This window comes from Aureobasidium namibiae (assembly GCF_000721765.1).
Source record: "Aureobasidium namibiae CBS 147.97 unplaced genomic scaffold scaffold_4, whole genome shotgun sequence".
In the NCBI taxonomy this organism is placed as follows: domain Eukaryota; kingdom Fungi; phylum Ascomycota; class Dothideomycetes; order Dothideales; family Saccotheciaceae; genus Aureobasidium; species Aureobasidium namibiae.
In genome coordinates, this window is record NW_013581205.1 from 338,818 (window position 1) to 357,659 (window position 18,842).

Genomic DNA, 18,842 nt, shown 5'->3' on the forward strand with positions numbered 1-18,842 from the left:
GTGGGTAGCCAGAAAAACACGAATGCACCCTGTCGATCGAGGCGCGGCTTTGTCTGTTACGAATAACGCTGGAGTCGACTTTCAGGTGTATGGAAAGGAGCGACGAGGACAAGGGCCGGTCTGACAAGGGCGAGACGATTGAGAGAGCTCAAGGACGCGCCCACCGCTCAGAGTCAGCTTCCACACGTCTCTGCTGGGTGTTCGTAGGATAACGTCTATATGTCCGTGCACCGCCCTATTTATTTAGTCCTCATGCCTGCAGGGGTCCTGCTGCAAGACAATTGCGACAACAAGAACAAAGAAACGCCTTCGAGCCGCCCTCTCTGCCCTGCTGTGCGAACTATGCTACCATTCAACCATTCTACTGCCATTTGTCCTACTCGTGCTCTCGTTTTTCAGAATTCTGTTGCGCCTTTCAGGACTCCAGTTAGAAACTAAAAACCTACTTGCACTTCCGCTTGGGCTTGAACTCTGGCGCGCCACTGGCCCTAGTCCCGACAGCTTGCTGTTCCTTCCCATATCGCATCCCCTCCATTTCGCTTCTCCAGTTGCCCTTCTGGACTCTGCAAATTCTCAATCCTTGTCTTGTCCTTGATAGATTTGCTGTTCAAATGCTCTTGCATCCCCCGTTGATCTCGTCTCGACACGACCTTCCGTTGGGTGGTCAAGGTTGCGGACGGATGGTGCATTGATGAACGCTGGATGCCAAAACATCCGACAGCTCTCGTCATCGCCTGCCACTTTTGTGGCTTCGACCCTGTCTAGCCTCCACCTCCTGCTTCTCGACTCAGGTCAACGTGCAACCACTTCGATGAAATGTCCGTCCCCTGTCTACATATCATCAATCATCAACCAAATACACAGAACAAATGCTTGTCCCCATACAATCATCGTATTGCAAGATGAACATCTCGAATCCACATTCGCGCCTGTTAGCGCACTCGAATTACCAATTCTCCGACGCACCCAACGGTGTTCGGCAGTTTGACTCGTTTTAGACAGCGCAAACCACCAGAGGAGGTTTTAGACATCCCCCGTGGCCAAAACTATAACGGCACCGTTGTCAGCCTATTCGCTCGATCATGTATACCATCGATCGATGCCCTGCCAGGTGCACGCCTGGCAAGGAAATTTTTTATCTATCTTTGGCGAGAGAGCTGCGATGTGAGGCTCTTGGTGAGCTTTGCTATCTTGCAGATGACACTTTGCAATCTTGTAGGGCCAGACTAGAGCAACGCTCTGCGCACGCGCTGGAAAGATCTGCCAAATCACAACGATTCACTTTATAGGCTTACCGTAGAACCCCTACGACCCTGAGACAAGATCTCCCATTTCGTCAGCAGATCGCTGCCTAACAGCTACACAAAGTCCGACCTTCTCGTTATGTACCAGAAGTACTGAGCTTACATTTTGCAGAACAACTACTCACATCTCCTGATATTGTACCGGATGTTCGGATTTGATGAATTCTGTTGATCAATGCTGGTCACGCGGCTGCTTTGTTTGCCTTGTTATGCATGCATGGTCGTTTCGAGTGCTGGGCATTTTTCGACTTATGTTCTTCTTGAGCATGACAGACACTCCTCTTCCCTTTCTCGTTTGCGTCTAGAATTGACAAAATCTGGATAAGCACGCGATCTCTTTGGGCAATCCACCCTCTGCAAGAGTTTTGTGCATTTTTATAGGTGTAATCGACCACATCGATCCCTGAGAAAGCATACGAGATACCATCTCGTCTATCGCAGCAAATAGTAAGTCAGCTATTAAAAGGCACAAAGTTGTCCAAAAAAAAAAAAGTGATGGGTCCAGAGAGAGGATCGGTTTGTTCATTTCTTCATATCCTATCATTCCTCGTTGCTCCTGAAAAGAAATACGTTCATCTCTTGCCCTTCTTCTTCTTCTTTTGTTCCTTTGACTTTCCCTTCTTGCTCTTCACTTGACTCGACTTGGTACCGTCGTTTCCTGTATCTTCATCCTCTTTCGTCTTCTTGGAAGCTTGGCCATCTTCAGGTGGCGCATCGTTCAAAGAAACCTGTGGCCATCCCTTTGCTGCCTCAGCATCGTCCTCCAACGACTGCAGCATACCCTTCGTCTCCTCCAACCTCTGCAAGTTAACGTCGTGCACGAATAACCCACCCCGCGCCAATGTATTCACACTCTCCTCAATCTCCCTGTGAAAATTCGCCTTCATAACGGATGTCCAGATACCCTTGCGAAGCTCCGTCATCATAGACATAATGTTGGCGCAAGCACCGGTATAACCGTGCTCGATCTGAGCCAAGTACATGTGGCAGTCGTCGCAATCGGCTGGCGAAGTCTTGGTGCGGGCGTGGGATGAGTAGCATCTCTGGAACTTGCGTGCTGTTGCGTCGCGAACCTTGCGGAAATGTTGGAGATGCTGATGGAGAGCGTTGAAGTTCTCTGTCAGGGTGTCGGGGTGGATGCCTCGTTCGGTCTGGATGTCCTCGAAAAAGTCATCCACAGCGGTTTTTATGAAGTCGATTGACTTCAGTCGCACTGGATTGATCGGTTCATTCTGCTCTGAATCTGATTGACGGTCAGTCATGTCACTGGAGTCAGGTTGTTGTGTTGTCAGGAGCACTGAGTATGCACTGGGGGGACGTGAGTTCGTCCTGGCACGGCGTCGAACAAGGGCTATCAAGAGACACAATACGCCCGGGGGACGTTGTTGATGCACAGGATTTATCACGTTCTCCCTGAGCACGACTTTGGATCTTGATCCCGTTGTGTTTTGCCCGCCTCGTAAGGCTCGGTACCAGTGTAGACTTCTTGCTCCTGTACGGTAAAGAGTTGACGTACCCTGCTTGGAAGAAGACGAACTTGCTGACGTTTCAGACTCGGGCTCTGATTGGCCATCGATGCCATCGTTGAGCTCCTCTGGCAAGTCTTCGCCATCTCTGGCTGGCTGCGATTCGCTGTTGATTTGGATCTGGGGTGGGGTCGCTCCGCTGGAAGGTTGGTTGCTGGTCTTGTCTGTGCCCAACTCAAGACTCAGGATCAAATCGTCAACAAGCATAGTGCTTGACTTCATGGAACGCACATCAGCAGCTTCGGACTTGCTGTGCTGAGTAGTGGCAGGAGCTTGGGGTTGTGTTGGCGTCTGCACTTGCACTGGTGATTGAGGTTGCGACGTTGTTCCGTTGTTATGATCAGAGCCGCGAGGACTCGTGTTCCTCAACCCCATGGCAGAGAACTGTTGTATGATCTGCGTTGGAAGACTGAATCCAGATGTGCAATCAGGAAAAGGTGCTGTCGAGTTTGACTCTGGTGAAGGTGATTCGGAGGAGTCGTCAAAGTTCTCGATGAACCTGCTATCTGAAACGAGAATAAGTGAAACGACTTCACATAGCGAATTGACTTCGTATGGATTGGTTGACACTCACTTCTAGGAGATGGCATCGTGGAGTCACTCGTGCCAAGTAATGGCTCTCGGTATTGTGATATTGTTTACAATCAGCTTGGTTAGTGATTCGTGTCACTGCGATCAACAACACCGCAAGTTCGTACATCGGCTCTTTATATGATCTTCTACAACACCATGAACGGAAGTAGAACCTTCTACTCTCACAGAGCTGAACTGGGTACTTCATGTGGAAAACATTTGCCAATGTTTGGTTTGGGCATGTAGAGATGTATCAATCAACAACTTTGGCTTGTCTTTCTTTGTGAGGGGTGTTTGCAGCTTGATACCATGAATCACCTGTGAGATAGATGTCTCACAAACTTACTCAAAAGCAGATGATCCTGACCGTACGCGATCCTACAGAAATGCATCCAAAATATTACAGAGATCTGCTGGATGTCCAGTAAGTGCTTCGCGGGGTTGAGTGGTGATTGACGTTCGTTGTTTACAGCCATAGCTAATAACATAGTACCAACACAGTCTTCCGGTGAGTTGGACTGCGCCGAGGTGCATCTTCTTAGACACATGTCTCCGAGGATGACCATGGATGATGAGTGCTGGCAGGTGAAGAGTGCGGCAGTGGAGGCTCGGTCTCGGTCTACCCCACACATTCGGCAAGACTTTGCTCTTTCCGTCCAAAGGCCAAAGGGACTGGCGGCTCGATCTTTCGAAAAAATAATCTCCATCAACAATCATCCATTTTCTCACAACATACAACACAACCATGGCAACCAAGCGTCCTCACAGCGAAGTCCACCCTTCGCGTCGCGAACAAGTGCCTGGCCAAGAGAAGAAACGCAAGGTCAACCCCAACCCGCACCGCAAACTCGAGCGCAAGGCCAACCCCGTCAACCCCATCAAATCGCGCATTCGCAGTCTGAACCGTCTGCTACAACACAAGGAGAACCTCCCCGCCGATGTTCGCCTCAACCATGAGCGAGAGCTAAAGTCTTGCGAGTACGACCTCGCTCAAGCCGAGAACCAGCAACGCAAGAAAGACCTGATTGGCAAATATCACATGGTGCGCTTCTTTGAGCGACGGAAAGCAGAGCGTCGCCTCAAGAAGCTGGAGAGAAGAGCTAAGGAAGGCGAGGCTGATCTTGACGAGCAAATACACGAGGCCAAGGTTGACTTGAATTACTCCATGTACCATCCTCTGGACATGGTCTACTCGGCACTGTGGCCGACCAAGGGAAAGAAGGATGCCGATGGTAATGAGATCGAAGTCGAGAAGCAGGGAGACCCGGACATGTGGCTGGTTGTCGAAAAGTGCATGGAAGAGGGTAAACTCGACGCTCTGAGGAACGGCAAGCTACTGAAGTCTGCTCCTGCCCGACTCGACAACGACGACAGCATTGGCCAAAAGGCGTCGAATGCCAGGGCAAAGAAGGAGAAGAAGGACAAAAAGGACAAGGACAGAAAGACAGCACAAAGGCCTGCGAAGAAGGCCGACGAGGATCAAGTCATGGGCGGGCAGGAAGAGGACGAGGACAGCGAAGGAGGCTTCTTCGAGTAGAGCGTTGCATTTCTCATGGCGATTGGAGTTTGTGGGTTTTGTTACCTTCGGCCATTCTACTGTATATACCCATCATTGCGACCATCAAATGCACACCGCAAGGCCTTGCCCATGGCTATGTGACCCGGGAATCTCACTTCATTTCTGTTTTATATATTTGTCTAGACGTGAATCATTGCATGTCTCTTGTTTGCCTGGTCGTGTCCAAACTTGGTGGAGACGCCGAACTTCGACACCTCACTTCCAAGCCCCAATCCGCAAACCTGGCACACTTGTATAACGGACTGAGTCTGACAATAAACCTTCACTCGCAGTGCATTGTATCCATTTACTTCAAACATTCCATCAGCTCAAGCGTCTACTTTACCGTCGCGCGAGCTTTCGACCAGGCGCAACTTCAACCACGCGCGCTGTCCCCATCATCTTCTTCCATCACCACATCATCGACCAAAACATCAGCAATGACTACCACCCAAGCAGAGCGCTTTGCCGCTTTGCTGGGCCATACACCCAATACTGCAGCCTCTACTAATGGCGCAGCACACAAACACACCTTCTGTGAGGTTGCTCCTTCGGGCATGAAATTTGTGCCTATCAACGCCGTCTCCAAGTTCCCTTACAAGTACATGAAGAGGTCGCAGAGCGAACCTGTTTCGTTACAGTTCTTTGCTGGCGGAAAGTTCTGGGATCGTGAATGGGATCTGTAAGTTTTATGATCTCCTTGCTTTTCTTATTTCACACGACCTATCCTCCCATACACTTTCTTCCCTCGAGCAGTGTATGCGCAGTTGTGAGTTGTATATAGCATCTACTGCGCGAACTCATTTTACTTGAAGCAGCTTCTGGATCTTTGGGTGATTCCCAGGCATGGCTACCACATTAGAAAAGCAAAATGCTCGAATCATGATCAAAAACTGATATTCGGTAGGTGGTATATCTGGTCATCTTACTACCACTCTGAGAGACCTATCGTCTTCGTCCCTCTTGCACAATTCGACCAACTGCTCAAGGAAATTGATAGAGCCTATCCAAGCTATGTGGTCCGCATGCCCACCGACCCTGAAGGCACTCTTGTCTTCCCCTTTGAATACAGCGAGCACAGACTGCTCAGGCCTCACTTCCTGGGCAAGTCATCAAGTAAGGACGACTTTGAGAGTCTCACCACCAAGGCTCCCCACTTTGGTTCTCTCAGACCCGAGGAGACTGAGCCTGATTACCTCGCATACTTCAGAAAGGACATGGATGCTGCCATCGATGCCGGAAAGAACAAGGGCAAGACCAAGGTCGCAAAGGAAGCAAAGCAGGAAGCACGCGTCATCCAGCAACATAACATGTACCGCCAGGTCGAACGCACTCAAGTCTCTCTCGGTCTCACTCCACCATCATCAGACACCCCCGACTCGGATGTCATCTACATTGCCGTCGATGTGGAGTCATACGAGCGTAACCACAACATCATCACCGAGATTGGCTTCGCCACCCTTGACACCCGTGACTTGAAAGGCGTTCCTCACGGCGTAGGCGGCAAAGACTGGCACAATCTAATCCGCGCACGCCACTTCCGCGTCAACGAGTACAAGCACTACGTCAACTCCGACTTCGTCCGCGGCTGCCCCGACCAATTCGAATTCGGCGAAAGCGACTTTGTCGATCTTAAAGATGTTCCTCGCATGATCGCTTCCTGCTTCAAATACCCCTACAGCGCAAAGAACACTGAAACCAGCACTGCAGGCGAAGAGGAAAAACGCAACATCATCTTCCTGGGCCACGATACCAAGCAAGACATCGCGTACCTCCGCAAACTCGGCTACGATCCTAGCAACCTGGCCAACATTGACTTCCTAGACACCGTCGCCATGTGGCGTGCTCTGACTGGAGAACAATCTGCTCGTGGTCTGTCTCATATCATGTATGAGCTTGAGCTCGAATCGTGGAACACTCATAACGCAGGTAATGATGCCGTCTACACCGTTCACGCCATGATTGGTACTTGCATCAAGGACTTGGAGGATAAAGCTGCAAAGGCTAACGGAGAGGATGAAGGTGGTGTGAGTTTGCTGCCTGAGAAGAAGGTCGATGTCGAGAAGGAGTTGAAGAAGGTCACCAAGAAGTTTGTCGAGTGGGAGATGTAGAAGACGAACATGCACGCTATGATGACAAGTACACATGCTCAAGGAGCCGTTAGCTCAATATGGTAGGTAGCCAAAGAAAGGCCTTTTGCTGAGCGCTATGCGCAGCTCTGTGTATTTTTGTTTTGTTCTTGTGTCCTTTGCGTTTGTAAGTTCTGTCTCGGGTTGCTTCGTAGTGACTCTCTCTTGACGTCTTTACTGGTAGACTTGATGGTATTGGAAGTATAGAAAACACTAAACGGAGCTTTGGGTGACATTTGTTCATGTAAGAAACGGCCTTGCTCCAGACAAAGTGGTTGATCCATGCATGCTACCTATGTCACATCACTTTGTTTTCTGAGCACTGCTTCTGATGTCTGTACCATTCTGCTTGCTAGCATGCAACGCATCATTCGTTCTTACAAGCATATGGACCGATGTGGTATACGATCACGTTGGAAGCGGCCAGAAAATGTAATGGGTATGGATTTGATATGATATCGTGAGAGTCATGAAGTTGTCGTTGGAGGGACAACAACGCAAAATCGAGGCCAGAGGGACATAGGGTGCCTGGAAAGGATGGTGTCGAAAAGCAAAGGGAAAAGCAGAATAGCAAGAATGTCCACCCGAGCAGCCCCCACAGGTTCCAACCGTCCCGTTCACAAAACAACAGCAAAGAGGAAGCCGTCATGACTGCCCTCTCCCACAGTCTGGATCACGGTAGCACTGACTCTTCCATCCTTGCCTGTATTCTCAATGACTTCTCTAGCACCCTCAACGTGCCCTGGCTTGTCAAGGGGCTTGTCTTGACTGGCGATCAAACCGCCCTGGACAACATTGTCCACGATAACGACAGCCCCTTTTCTGCATCCCTTGACTGCGGCATCAAAGTAGTTCCAATTGTTTGTTTTGTCTGCATCCACATATGCCATGTCGAATTTAGGCAGCTTTCCAGCATCAATGTCAGAGAGTATGGTGGGAAGTGTCTCCATGGCAGGTCCCTCGTGAACAGTGATTCGATCGCCAAGATCAGCATTGCTGATGTTCTCTTTCGCAACTTGCACATGATGAGAGTTATACTCCAAAGTGGTGATCTTGAGGTTGGGATTCTCAGTTGCGAGCCAGATACTGGCATAAGCGCCCAGAGTACCCACTTCGAGGCAGTGCTTTGCGTCGGTGGCCCTGGCCTGTAAGGCGAGGAACTTTGCGAAGGCGCGAGAGGAGTATATGGCAGGCAGATCCTGGTTCGAGGCGTTGGAGAGAGTACTTTTGAGGATGTCACTATTGTGTGCGGTTGAGGGGTCGAGATGGGAGAGTGTGTAGAGGTCGGTGGCTATCCATTTCGGACTAGGAGCTGGACGACGGACGCCTTTGGGAGGCACAGAGGCTTGCTGTTCCTGTTGGTCTGTCATGTTGTTTTGGTGTATAGATAGGTGATGTATCGATGTGATAGAGATGGGGTAAAGTAAATCGAAGCCTTGGACAGTTCACATAACCCAGTCTTGGTTCAACTGAAAGTGGAAGGAGCTGATGATTGTGATGGTCAATGGCACCTACCTTGGCTCATTCTATATCCAAACCATGCTCTATCACATGGAACAAGTACATCGCAGCATACCGGTTTGCCAGCGAATTAGATAAGATACTGGGATCGCGTCGTTGGTAGCTTCCAGTTGCTGCCTGCGAGTGCTGCCTGCGACCCTGTATTGAAGGAGTACATACGACTACTCGTGAGATTATGTTCTTCGAAGTCCGAACATCTCGGCCGACGAACTCCGTCGTGCTGGTTCATATCCTGTACTTGTGTGACGGAGTTGTTCAATGTCCAAGCCTTTCGGCCGAGGAGCTGCGAAGTGTTGGTATGCCATTTCTGGCCTTGCTTACACTGCAGACGGAAAGCGACTGGAGAATACACGATTGCGGGCAACTCGAGGCAGTCTCGACGTGATTGAATAATAAGCTGCTTGATTGGTAGAGCTTGGCTCGGTAGCCGTACAACTGAGCTGTAGCGATATTCGGTTTTCCGCAGTACACAAAAACTAAGGCAGGTCCACTGAAAGTCGCCAGGCTGTCCTTCCTCTCCATAGGCAAAGATATGTCATGCGGACGCTATAGAAACGCACAGTGTCTTTAGCAGATGGGAAGAATCCCTAGAGATTCGCGATGGTGTCGGCTCTCTGTGGACTCCGCTACCTCCTAGTGAGAACTGTGCATTTCTATAGCACCAATCGCGCTTTCGTGTTGACATGAAGTCGGACAGGAGTGACAAAATCTGGCAGAAGCCTGTGCATTTCGATGGCTATACTGCGACACCACGACAGCGACGACTCTGGACGCTTACGTCTCTCTTGCTGCAACCGAAGAGACAATAGAAGTTGGTCGGAGGTGGTGTCATGGTCGCCCTTTCCACCAGTTGTCAACAAGGTTCGGCCACAGCGAGAGATCCGCGTATAGCATGACGTAAAAATGTACAGGGTTGTTCCTGCTCTGCATTGCATAAACACGCGCTTGCGGGCACGTCTTTTGACCTCGGTCTTACCATCAACTAAACTCACCACCAACTATTCATATATTCTATAGTCGACATCACAATGCCTCCAAAACGCGGCAACACTCGACGTGAGACCCAGCAGCTTGCCGAACACGTCAAGGATGGAAAGAGAAACGACCAATTGATCGCCAATATGAAGAAGTATACAGACATGTCCGACGCCGACGTAGATGAACTCGCATATTTCATGGTAGCTGCAGACTACTTCAAGCAACCGGACCATCGTGGTGGCGTTGTCGAACAACTACCGAGCAGATGGCACCGAACATACTCTCGCAGATGTCCCTTTCAAGAATGTGCTCAGAGACTTAGAAAACCAGATCAAGGAGCAACCTGCAGACCGGCGCACCGAAATGTACAGAAACGTCGTGGCGGGCATACATGGAGCGAGGAAGAACTCTGACTGGGAAAGAGAGGCCGTCAATCCCAATGCAGAGCCTAAAACACCATATTCGGCATCCAAGGCTGTATGAGCATTCTCCTTACTGCGACCATTCCCAATTTGGACATATCTCTGACAGCAGCGTAGGACAACCCCAAGTCGAACCAACAGCTCATTGACGACCTAGCGTCAGCAATGGATGTGGACCAAAGAACAAAAGGCATGGTACAAGCACAGATCGTGTATCGGGATGTCTTGGGTGACGACAAACGTGTGGTAGGCATCATGTTTGGCGGAGATGAAGGAGGCACTGTACACGGCGGCCGTCTGGGACGAGACCACAAAATCACAGATGTTCCAAATCACTTCTTCCGCGACCAGATCATGGACTACATCAACCAAGCAGAGGTGGAAGAAAAGAAAAAGGAAAGCTTGCGCATTGCAGTTTTCTCAGATCTTACCACAGGAGAAACAGCTGCATACGCAGTCTCCATATCCACGGATATGGAAGAAGCGCGCCGCACAGTACAAGGAGAAGACGATCGCCTTGAGGAGATCATGAACCATTACAAGCCAAAACCAAAGTCAGTCGGCGAAGCCAAAAACATCATCGAGCAACATGACTTACTCAACGATGTCCCCGACGACGACGTCGACTTGACCAAACGTGGAAACTACGGAAATATCGATTTTGATTTCGACGGCCCATTCAAATCCGTGGTCAAACCCAGAAGCCACAAACTTGACTACGAAGCAGAGATAAGCCGTCCGAAAACCATAGACCTCGACTGCGATCAGATCCGTGCATGTATAGATCTGTTTACGCGAGACGGTATGTGGAACATCGATGATTTCAGATTGGCCTTGGGACAAATTTCCAGGCCTGAATTAACAAAGTTTCTGGACAAGAGGGGGCCATCAGAGGGCAAAACACTCAGAGTGAGTGGCTTGTGCTGGGAGTTCTTCAAGACGAGGGAGCTTTTGGGTCTCGATATGGTCAAAAGTTCTCTAGACGATATCGAGATGATTGAGAAAAGAGGCAAGAAACGTCCTGCGTCTGGCGATGATGATCAGCCTTCGGGCAAGAAAGCAAAGACAACTGAGCCAATCGATCTGACCGATGATTGAACTCTTGTACATTCTCCAATACTTTGTCTGTATCCAGTCCTCCATCTATACATTGCTTTTTCGGTATACCAGGATCGCCGAAGTAGCAGAACGCAGGCACGCGGGATTTCGGTCGTCGAGAGTCACTCTGAGAGCACTGCATCATCAGTGTTATCCTGACCAACACTTCCGTAGCCCCCAGAATCATTCTCGCGGCAGGTACCTACGAGCCAGTGCTTCCTTCCCATATCCTCGACGACTCTCAAGACGAGGAAAGGTGAGACACAAACTCCTCACACACATATGTCCGCTTCTTAGTTTTGCAAGAATGCACGGCGTCCTGGAGAAACAAATCAATGTCCACAGAGTCACTCGATCCAGGACAACATAGCGCGAGACAGCTACTCACCAGGTGAAAAAGTCAAGCGCAATTTACAGCAACGCAAAAGAGTGTGCCAGATTCACTTCCAGATTCTTCCGTCGTTCTGTCACTTGGAAAGCCAGTAGTCTCACATAGCAACAAGGGCTCTATTCCATATGTGTGAACATAGTGTTATATATAGCTATAAGAATGCAGGGTGGTATTCGAGATCAGAGGTGATCCAGAGAGAGCCCTTAATTGTACACTATTGCGTGGGTGTTCTCCGAGTGTACTCCTAATTCATATGGAACTGTGCGTTTGCAGTACATGTAATGTAGGCTACCAATCAGAGATGAAGCAGGGGACTATACAGTTCCTCCTGACAGTTTGAAACATGCAAGCTATCGTAATGCACAGTATCTCGAAAAGGGGGAACTGTTTTCGCTGAGAGATCTGGTTTCGGCGGCTCTCCGTGGGTGTCAAACCATTGTCAGACGCAACTGTGCATCTTGATAACTTGCATACCCCTCAATGTTGGGTTAGAAACAACAAAGCAAGGTTCACCAGAGATCACTCCCTTCCTAGTCCTCTCTGGCTGCACATCTGATCAGGAAACGACTGTGCATTTGTATAGCTCACAATGATATTCTATACTGCTCTGAGAGAAGAAGCAGACAAGACTGGCACACACTGCAAGCGAATTTCAGTGTTTTAATACAAATTTTGTATTCGAATCGGGATTTCGGTCGTGAGACCATCCTTTTATATAAAAAATCTACAAGAGAGACACCCAATCGTACCATTCGTGTTTTTGCGTGCAAGAGGATAGCCTCGACTCCTTTAAAATGCGGTGTGAAATGGCAAGCCAAACCAAGCAATGTGAACAAAGGAAAAGGGAAGAAGAGCAAGGACCAAGACTCTCATAAGAGACTCACGAAGACTTGATGCCAGCCAAAAGCAAGTGGGCTCGACTTTCCCCGTTCCCATCCGTCTAATTTTGTTTATGTTTTTGTTAGAACTCCATCGTTCTTCTATGCACCGACGCCTTGTGAAATAAGAAAGAAATGCGTAAGGAATGCGTGAACCAGGATGCAAAGACAGGCTGCTGTCCCGCTCCCGAACTTTTGTGCATGAAGTTGAGAAAATCGTCGATCGCGTTTGTTGCACCGAGATGGAAGGTTGTTTGACTGTTGTATCATCATACAAACTTCGTCGAGAAAAATAGAAGAATATATTCCAGGATCACTGGCTTTCAAAATCCAGATATGCTTGTGCCAAAGATGTGTCGTTGAGCTCATCGTATCGTATCCGTGCGAACGCCTGCTATAGGACTATCTGCCTCTCCCATGGGCTTGAATAGCAGTTTCATGTCGAGTGTAAGGTCCCCGACTCCATAAGTATCGTCAATGTCGCCGACAGAACCGGTATCCAGACCGCCCTGAGTGTTCTCATTGGAGACGAAACCTTTGATCTTTTTCAGCAGACCCATGATCTGCAGAAAGCGAAGATCTGGCGGTGCTGTCCACTCCGAAGCTTTCGTTGAGCGTAACAACGATTGACCAAGGTAGAAAAAGTGGATTCCGTCTCGAGAGAAACCGAAGCGGCGGTAACCGATGCCGTTTTGTGGGTATTGGATAGCGATGTCCATGTCCCAGATTGACTTCCACTTGCTCATGGCGAGTTGGATGGATTTGAGAACAGGCTGGATTTGCGCGTTTTGAATTTGTTGCATGTCATTGGGAGTGCCAGCTTTGCCATTGCCGTCTGAAGCGATCCAGTCGTTGTGTCCAAGTGGTGTACCAGGGCCGCTTGTTGTCGCACCATGTCCAAATTGGCCTGTGATGTTCTGCAAGAAACTTGAGCGCTGGTACTTGCAAATCTGAACAAGAAGCGCATGGATGAGAATAAACTTGGAGTAAATGTTCGTGGATCGCGACGAAAACGTGTAGTTGGGCTCCATCAGACCTCGCATAGCACTTCTCATGTCAGGTTGGCGGGGTCGCTGACTGCCACAAGCGTTATGGACCAGTTTCGATGGACCATTCAGACCTAGCGCATCACGACATTCTTGCTCAGTCTTAGCCTCCCAAGCAGCGTCGTCGCAAGGTAATGGCAGACGGAACTCGAGTGGATCGAACTTAGGCTCGTTGTTGAAGTACATGACAAGAGCGGCATCGAGCAAGAACAGAGTGAAGGCGACTCTGCTGCGTTTCTCTTGCGCAATCCAGGAAGACCAGCTCCAGGTAGAAAGTGCATCTTGTGATATGGGACCAGGCTGGTGGAGGACACTATAAGTGGCTTGCCCGGGCGCTGCAGGAGAGATGACCATTCGTCGGGCAATCTCAACAACGATGTTGAAGTTCTCCCTGGCATTTGCACGCTGGCTTGGTGTGCCGTGCCAACAGAACAATACCTTGAGCATGTACAAAGCTTGGAGCTCCTCAATATCGGATTCAAGTGAGCCTAAGGGTTGGTTGCCTTCTTGCATGACACCCGTGATGACGTTGTGGACTCTTGAGCCATTCTTGACAGCATCTTTGACAAGCTCCATCATTCTCCGGACTTGGTAGAGATCACGCTTTTCGGAGTAGACGGCGCCGATGCAGATAATGGTTAGTACGAGGCCATCGTTGGCTTTGAGGATTTCGAAAGTGGGCATGTGGATGATCGGCCAGTGACCCTGGAAGCTGGTGAATTTCTCGATGAAGTGCTTGATGTTGTCAACAGTCAAGCACTTTCTCATCTCGTCGCAAGCGTCATTGCTTGAGGATGTTCTGTTTGAAAGGACGTACGTCAGCAACGCACTGGCCTTGGCCTGCAACGGATCGCTCTGCACGAGATCCATGTTCCAGTTTGGGAAACCAGACAGGTGGTGCGCACCTGAATCTTCGCCGAAGCCCGACGGATGAGAGTAGAGACCCCCAAAGAACTGCTGCTCGTTGCTGTGCTCGTTCGACGTGTTGTAGCTGTGACCTTCCATGCCGCTCTCAGTCTTTACGGGCATCTGCGGCTGGCTTGGATGAGACTGTGGCATGAAGCCATCGTGAGCATGCTGAGGCGCAAACATGGACCAGTCAGGGACGCTGTTGGGTTGGCGGTTTTCGCTAATCGGAGGGGGCTGGTGGGTGTAGCCGCTTGGTGTCTGCTCTTCAGGCTTGACATTCGTAGGGTAAAACTGACCGCCATTGGCCATCTGAAAGCTATAGCTTGGCGGCATGGGGTTCGATGCTGAATGAGGACGCATGCCGCTGTATGGGACGCCGTTGGGATAGCCTGCAGAAGTGATTAAGGGTTGTTCGCGGTCGAGCCTACCACGTGTATACGTACCTGCGAGGCTGCTTCTGGCATCACTAGTCATAGCACCCGGGTGGATCAGACTGTTAGCACGAGACGAACGATTGGACATGGATGCCACGCTCGATGCGTATGAAGAGCTTTCTCCGTTGACAGTAGGACTGTTGGTAACGCCATTCAAGATGGACCCGTTAGCATAAGGAGCACCCACACCCGCAGCTTCTGCGAGACCGGCAAGAGCTACTGGTTCTGTGCTGCTGATGGACATGCGGTTGGACCCGTTGGTGTTTCTGCGCTGGTGAGCGAGATGGTTGGCGCCTGTAGGGTTACCACGACGGATTGAACACTTCTGGAAATGGCGTTTGAGAATGTCACTACGCGAGAAGGTATCTTTGCACAGATGGCACATGTAAGGTCGGTCTCCAGTGTCTGCCTATTGTTAGTTTTTTTGTCTGTTGATGATCAGAAGGTCGACGACTTACGGCGCAATAGATGTCTCTTCAAGTGTTTGGCGTGGAGATATGTCTTGTTGCAGTGCGGGCAGGGGAATTTTCCGTCTGCGTCTTTTGCTGGAATCATTGACTTGCTCGTGGCAGCAGCAGCAGTACCGGGAGTAGGAGCAGCTGCACGACCCGGGGCACTAGGCAAGATGCCACGTCGTCCCTGCGACCCCACTACGTGGGTAGGTTCCGACTCATGGTTCTGCATGTATGGCTGAGCGCCTACAAGTCCGGATGCGCCGAAGCTAGGCAGCGTCGACACAGAGTTGTATGAAGCCTGAGGCTGGAGTGGGCGCAAGTCTGGCAGGCGGGCCTGGGCCGGGGTCTGGGCGGCGCTCGTAGCAGTGGAAGCAGGAGGCAGAGTGGATTGCGAAGTCGAGTAAGGGAGATAAGTGGACGAGGGAGGAAGCATTGAACCAGTGGTCGCCGGCGACGATTGGTGTTGCTGCTGCTGCTGCTGCTGCTGCTGCTGCTGCGAAAAGGCGTGCAGGCTGTTTGCGCCCATGGACGAAGTGGTGGGGGTGTGGACCGAAGTGGGGGTCTGAGGATGGCTACCAGAGGCGTTGTACAACGAGGGCAGCTGACCGAAGTTGGCGGCTTGGGTGTGCAGAGGGGGCAGCGTCTGGTTGTGGCTGTGATTGTCGCGCGATGACTCTTGCTGCGGCGGGCCCTGCTGCTGTTGGTGCTGTTGCTGCTGAACTTGTTGCTGCTGAACTTGTTGTTGCTGGGCCTGCTGCTGGTGCTGAGGATGCTGCGGGTGTTGGTGCTGAGGCTGTTGCTGCTGGTGATGAGACGAGTAGCTCGAGAAGGGCGCAAAGTTGGTGGGCTGAGGCATGTAGGTGGTGGAGGGGTATTGGTTCTCCATGTTGAGCGTGTCAATGATGTCGTGGGTTGGAGGGGAAATAATTGGGGCCCTTAGGGCGAGAGCATTTGGCGGGCACAAGACGCGGATGTGGAGCAGATCAGTTGCGAAGTTGCCAGACAAAAGCGTGTAGAGTAGGCAGGAGCGACTAGTTGTCGAGACACAAAGCCAGGCCGAGCTCTAAGCGCGGAAAGGACAAGGCAATCAGAAGACGAGCAGAGGAGGTGGGCAGCTCGAGGGCAATGCGTTGCTCCAATGCAGCAGAGCGTCGAGGAACCAACGGCGGCCGGCCGAAATTTCTGTCAACGCCGAAAAGTCCGTTTTGTGCAAAAGTGCCAGACGATGGTTCGCTGCCAAGCGCGTGTCGCAAAGCTGAAAAGGCTTGCAATTGAGACAGGTACCGAAGCCTGCTGCAGCCGTCGAGCGTGTCCAAAGAAGACGACTTATCTCTATCTCTGTAAGAACGCGCCCTGACGCGATATATGCTCTGATGCTGCTTACAGTTGGCGATGATGCTGATTGATTGCTTGAGGAATCGGTGCACGGGCTGGCTGGCTGGCTGATGGATTAGATCCGTGTGGACCACGGTGGATCAAAAAAATGTCAAGCTCACGAGCGGTCTCGGGTGTGTATCAAGAGAGAAAGCGGGTCGCTTGTTGACTTCCAACTGCTCTAGAGGGAATGAAGGAGAAGGACAAAAGACCTTCAGCAAGCTGCTCCGTGATGACAAACAGTACAGACTCGCGAATTGCTGCACGCACTGCAACTGGGAATCTTTGACTGATCGAATGACGAGCTCGAGGGAGTCTCAACGCCTCGAAGCACGGCTTCGGAAGCGCACCATAACCACTTCTCTTTGACCACGTCATGCGAGCAAGCCCTCTCTTGCTCTACCGCACCTTTCCTAAACAGTCCTCGAGCCGTTGCATTTCTTGACTTTGACTTTGGTGGCTTGCCACTCTTCGCGGCCATCAGCTTTCAGTTCTGGTCCCTTCTCGAGCACGTTGTACCAGAGGTAGATCCCGTCTATCAACTCTCTTTCTGTCTTGCGAGCGAACCGTCTTGTATGCAGGTGCACACTGTCCGCCACGAAGCAGGGAGAGACTCTTCTACCATCAAGCTGCGCGGCTGCGTTTGCAGACAGATAAATCTCAGCCGCTCTTGGCTTCGGATAAACCGACCGCGCGATTTTCTTACGATAACGTCCGAGAGCAGTTCGGCTCGAGTAACTGCTCTATCCGACTGCTTCCGCTTACAAGTCGGCCTGGCCCGATGCTAAAATGCAGAAGTCGCTTGTTCGGGGTTCGTTATCAAACCCCGTCGTACTCCGTATCCGCATCTTTGTTTGCGAGTACAAAGAGTCCTTGTTGACCTGCTCGTGAGATCTTTTCCCCGAGTAGCTATATCGAACCTTGAGCAAAACCAAGAGATCAGGCCAACTCTCACGGTCAGGTCAAATCCTAAACGAATGACCTGCATTGGTGCTTAAGCAATAGGCAGGTGCGCCGAGCAACAACCATGAATCTTTGACTACAAGATGGTCCCTGCCATGTCGATATGCCTGACCAGACATTTTCGAATTCATGCCTACGCCATCAGGAGGATGAAAAGATCGAAGACCAATCAATATACATGTAAGGATATGCAGCTGGCTCCAGTCTCGATCGGCGCTGCAACAAGCCCTTGATACTCTTCCTTGACTTGCGAACGGCCCGCTGGTTTGCACAAATAATCAATATCGGCGGTGTCGCGCCGCCGGCCGTCGTCCTTGCGCCAGAACAAGCATAACCAGTTAGCCTGCTTCTTAAGTGCGCCATAACCGTGCTTCGAGATATTCCCGAGAGCTTTCCCTACTCTAGTAAGCCGTTTCTCCTAAGACTTCCCTACACGGCGACGAGAGCCAAGTAAATCGCTAAACCACACAGCAGGGAAACCGAATCCTTCCTCAGTGCACGACATGCCAATATCTCTCCGCTGTATGGCCGGCGCTTGGTGCCCAAGCTTACCGTCACGGGGTCGCAGTACGGGGTGAGCGCGCTGCCGACTTGACATCCCGAGAGATCTCTCTTTCCGACTCGCGTTTTAGCCGGGCAGTTGCCGCACGTGAACTTTGAAGGAGCAACATCACGGCCATCCTCTCGGTCTGAGCGCTATGAAACTGACTACCTGCTTGGTACCAAGATCAAGTGACATTCGTTCGCTGCGCGTACAAAACACGAGACATGGTGAGAGTCCCATGTATCATCATACTCAAATCCTATGCAGTTCAATACTGCAACGTTACATCTATTTGCTAATATCAGTCTTATGCCAGTAAACGTGGCATCCAATTGGCTTGTCGCTTCCTTGGTCTTGCTACTATCAACTGTAAGTCGGAGGGACTCGGAAATCGAATATACTTGCCCTAAAAATGTACCTACTTGGTTTAGACGCGATGGTACGTCGTCCAGCTAAACTCAAGGCTCAGGAGTTGCCGCCGCACTGTTTGGGCTTTGAGCATGGGCAGTGTCATTCCATGAGCATTGGAGCGGAAATCGGGGTGAGATGCTCAGTTGCGCTCTGAACGGCGGGTGCTCAACTTTCAGCGCTTCCTCTTATTCTTGCGCTGGATTGGCCTTGACGTTCAAGGCGGATCTGTAACCGATACCTGTTCGAGATACACGGTCGTTGGTCAAGCATTGATCACACTAACAAAGGGAAAAATCGCACTCGTTTCTCGAGACAACATACTCTGAGG

General features: G+C 50.6%; 5 protein-coding genes across 5 annotated transcripts; 2 read left to right on the forward strand and 3 right to left on the reverse strand.

Moving 5' to 3' along the window:
* Nucleotides 1-1,876: 1,876 nt before the first annotated feature.
* M436DRAFT_61734 (uncharacterized protein) lies at nucleotides 1,877-3,420 on the reverse strand (the record flags this gene model as incomplete). The annotated part of the gene is made up of 2 exons (XM_013574207.1): nucleotides 1,877-3,336; nucleotides 3,405-3,420. 2 exons carry the CDS (start codon nucleotides 3,418-3,420, stop codon nucleotides 1,877-1,879), a joined length of 1,476 nt encoding a protein of 491 aa, XP_013429661.1.
* A 728-nt stretch (nucleotides 3,421-4,148) lies between these two features.
* On the forward strand, nucleotides 4,149-4,940 carry M436DRAFT_70830 (uncharacterized protein; the record flags this gene model as incomplete). Its single annotated transcript, XM_013574294.1, has 1 exon — nucleotides 4,149-4,940. One exon carries the CDS (start codon nucleotides 4,149-4,151, stop codon nucleotides 4,938-4,940), a length of 792 nt encoding a protein of 263 aa, XP_013429748.1.
* Nucleotides 4,941-7,707: 2,767 nt separating this feature from the next.
* Nucleotides 7,708-8,460, reverse strand: M436DRAFT_41893 (O-methyltransferase-like protein family 3; the record flags this gene model as incomplete). Its single annotated transcript, XM_013574152.1, has 1 exon — nucleotides 7,708-8,460. The coding sequence occupies one exon, from the start codon at nucleotides 8,458-8,460 to the stop codon at nucleotides 7,708-7,710; it is 753 nt and encodes a 250-aa protein (XP_013429606.1).
* A 1,179-nt stretch (nucleotides 8,461-9,639) lies between these two features.
* On the forward strand, nucleotides 9,640-11,109 carry M436DRAFT_79736 (uncharacterized protein; the record flags this gene model as incomplete). The annotated part of the gene is made up of 3 exons (XM_013574390.1): nucleotides 9,640-9,826; nucleotides 9,879-10,066; nucleotides 10,129-11,109. 3 exons carry the CDS (start codon nucleotides 9,640-9,642, stop codon nucleotides 11,107-11,109), a joined length of 1,356 nt encoding a protein of 451 aa, XP_013429844.1.
* Nucleotides 11,110-12,743: 1,634 nt separating this feature from the next.
* On the reverse strand, nucleotides 12,744-16,108 carry M436DRAFT_41052 (uncharacterized protein; the record flags this gene model as incomplete). The annotated part of the gene is made up of 3 exons (XM_013574002.1): nucleotides 12,744-14,722; nucleotides 14,777-15,172; nucleotides 15,226-16,108. 3 exons carry the CDS (start codon nucleotides 16,106-16,108, stop codon nucleotides 12,744-12,746), a joined length of 3,258 nt encoding a protein of 1,085 aa, XP_013429456.1.
* Nucleotides 16,109-18,842: the final 2,734 nt, after the last annotated feature.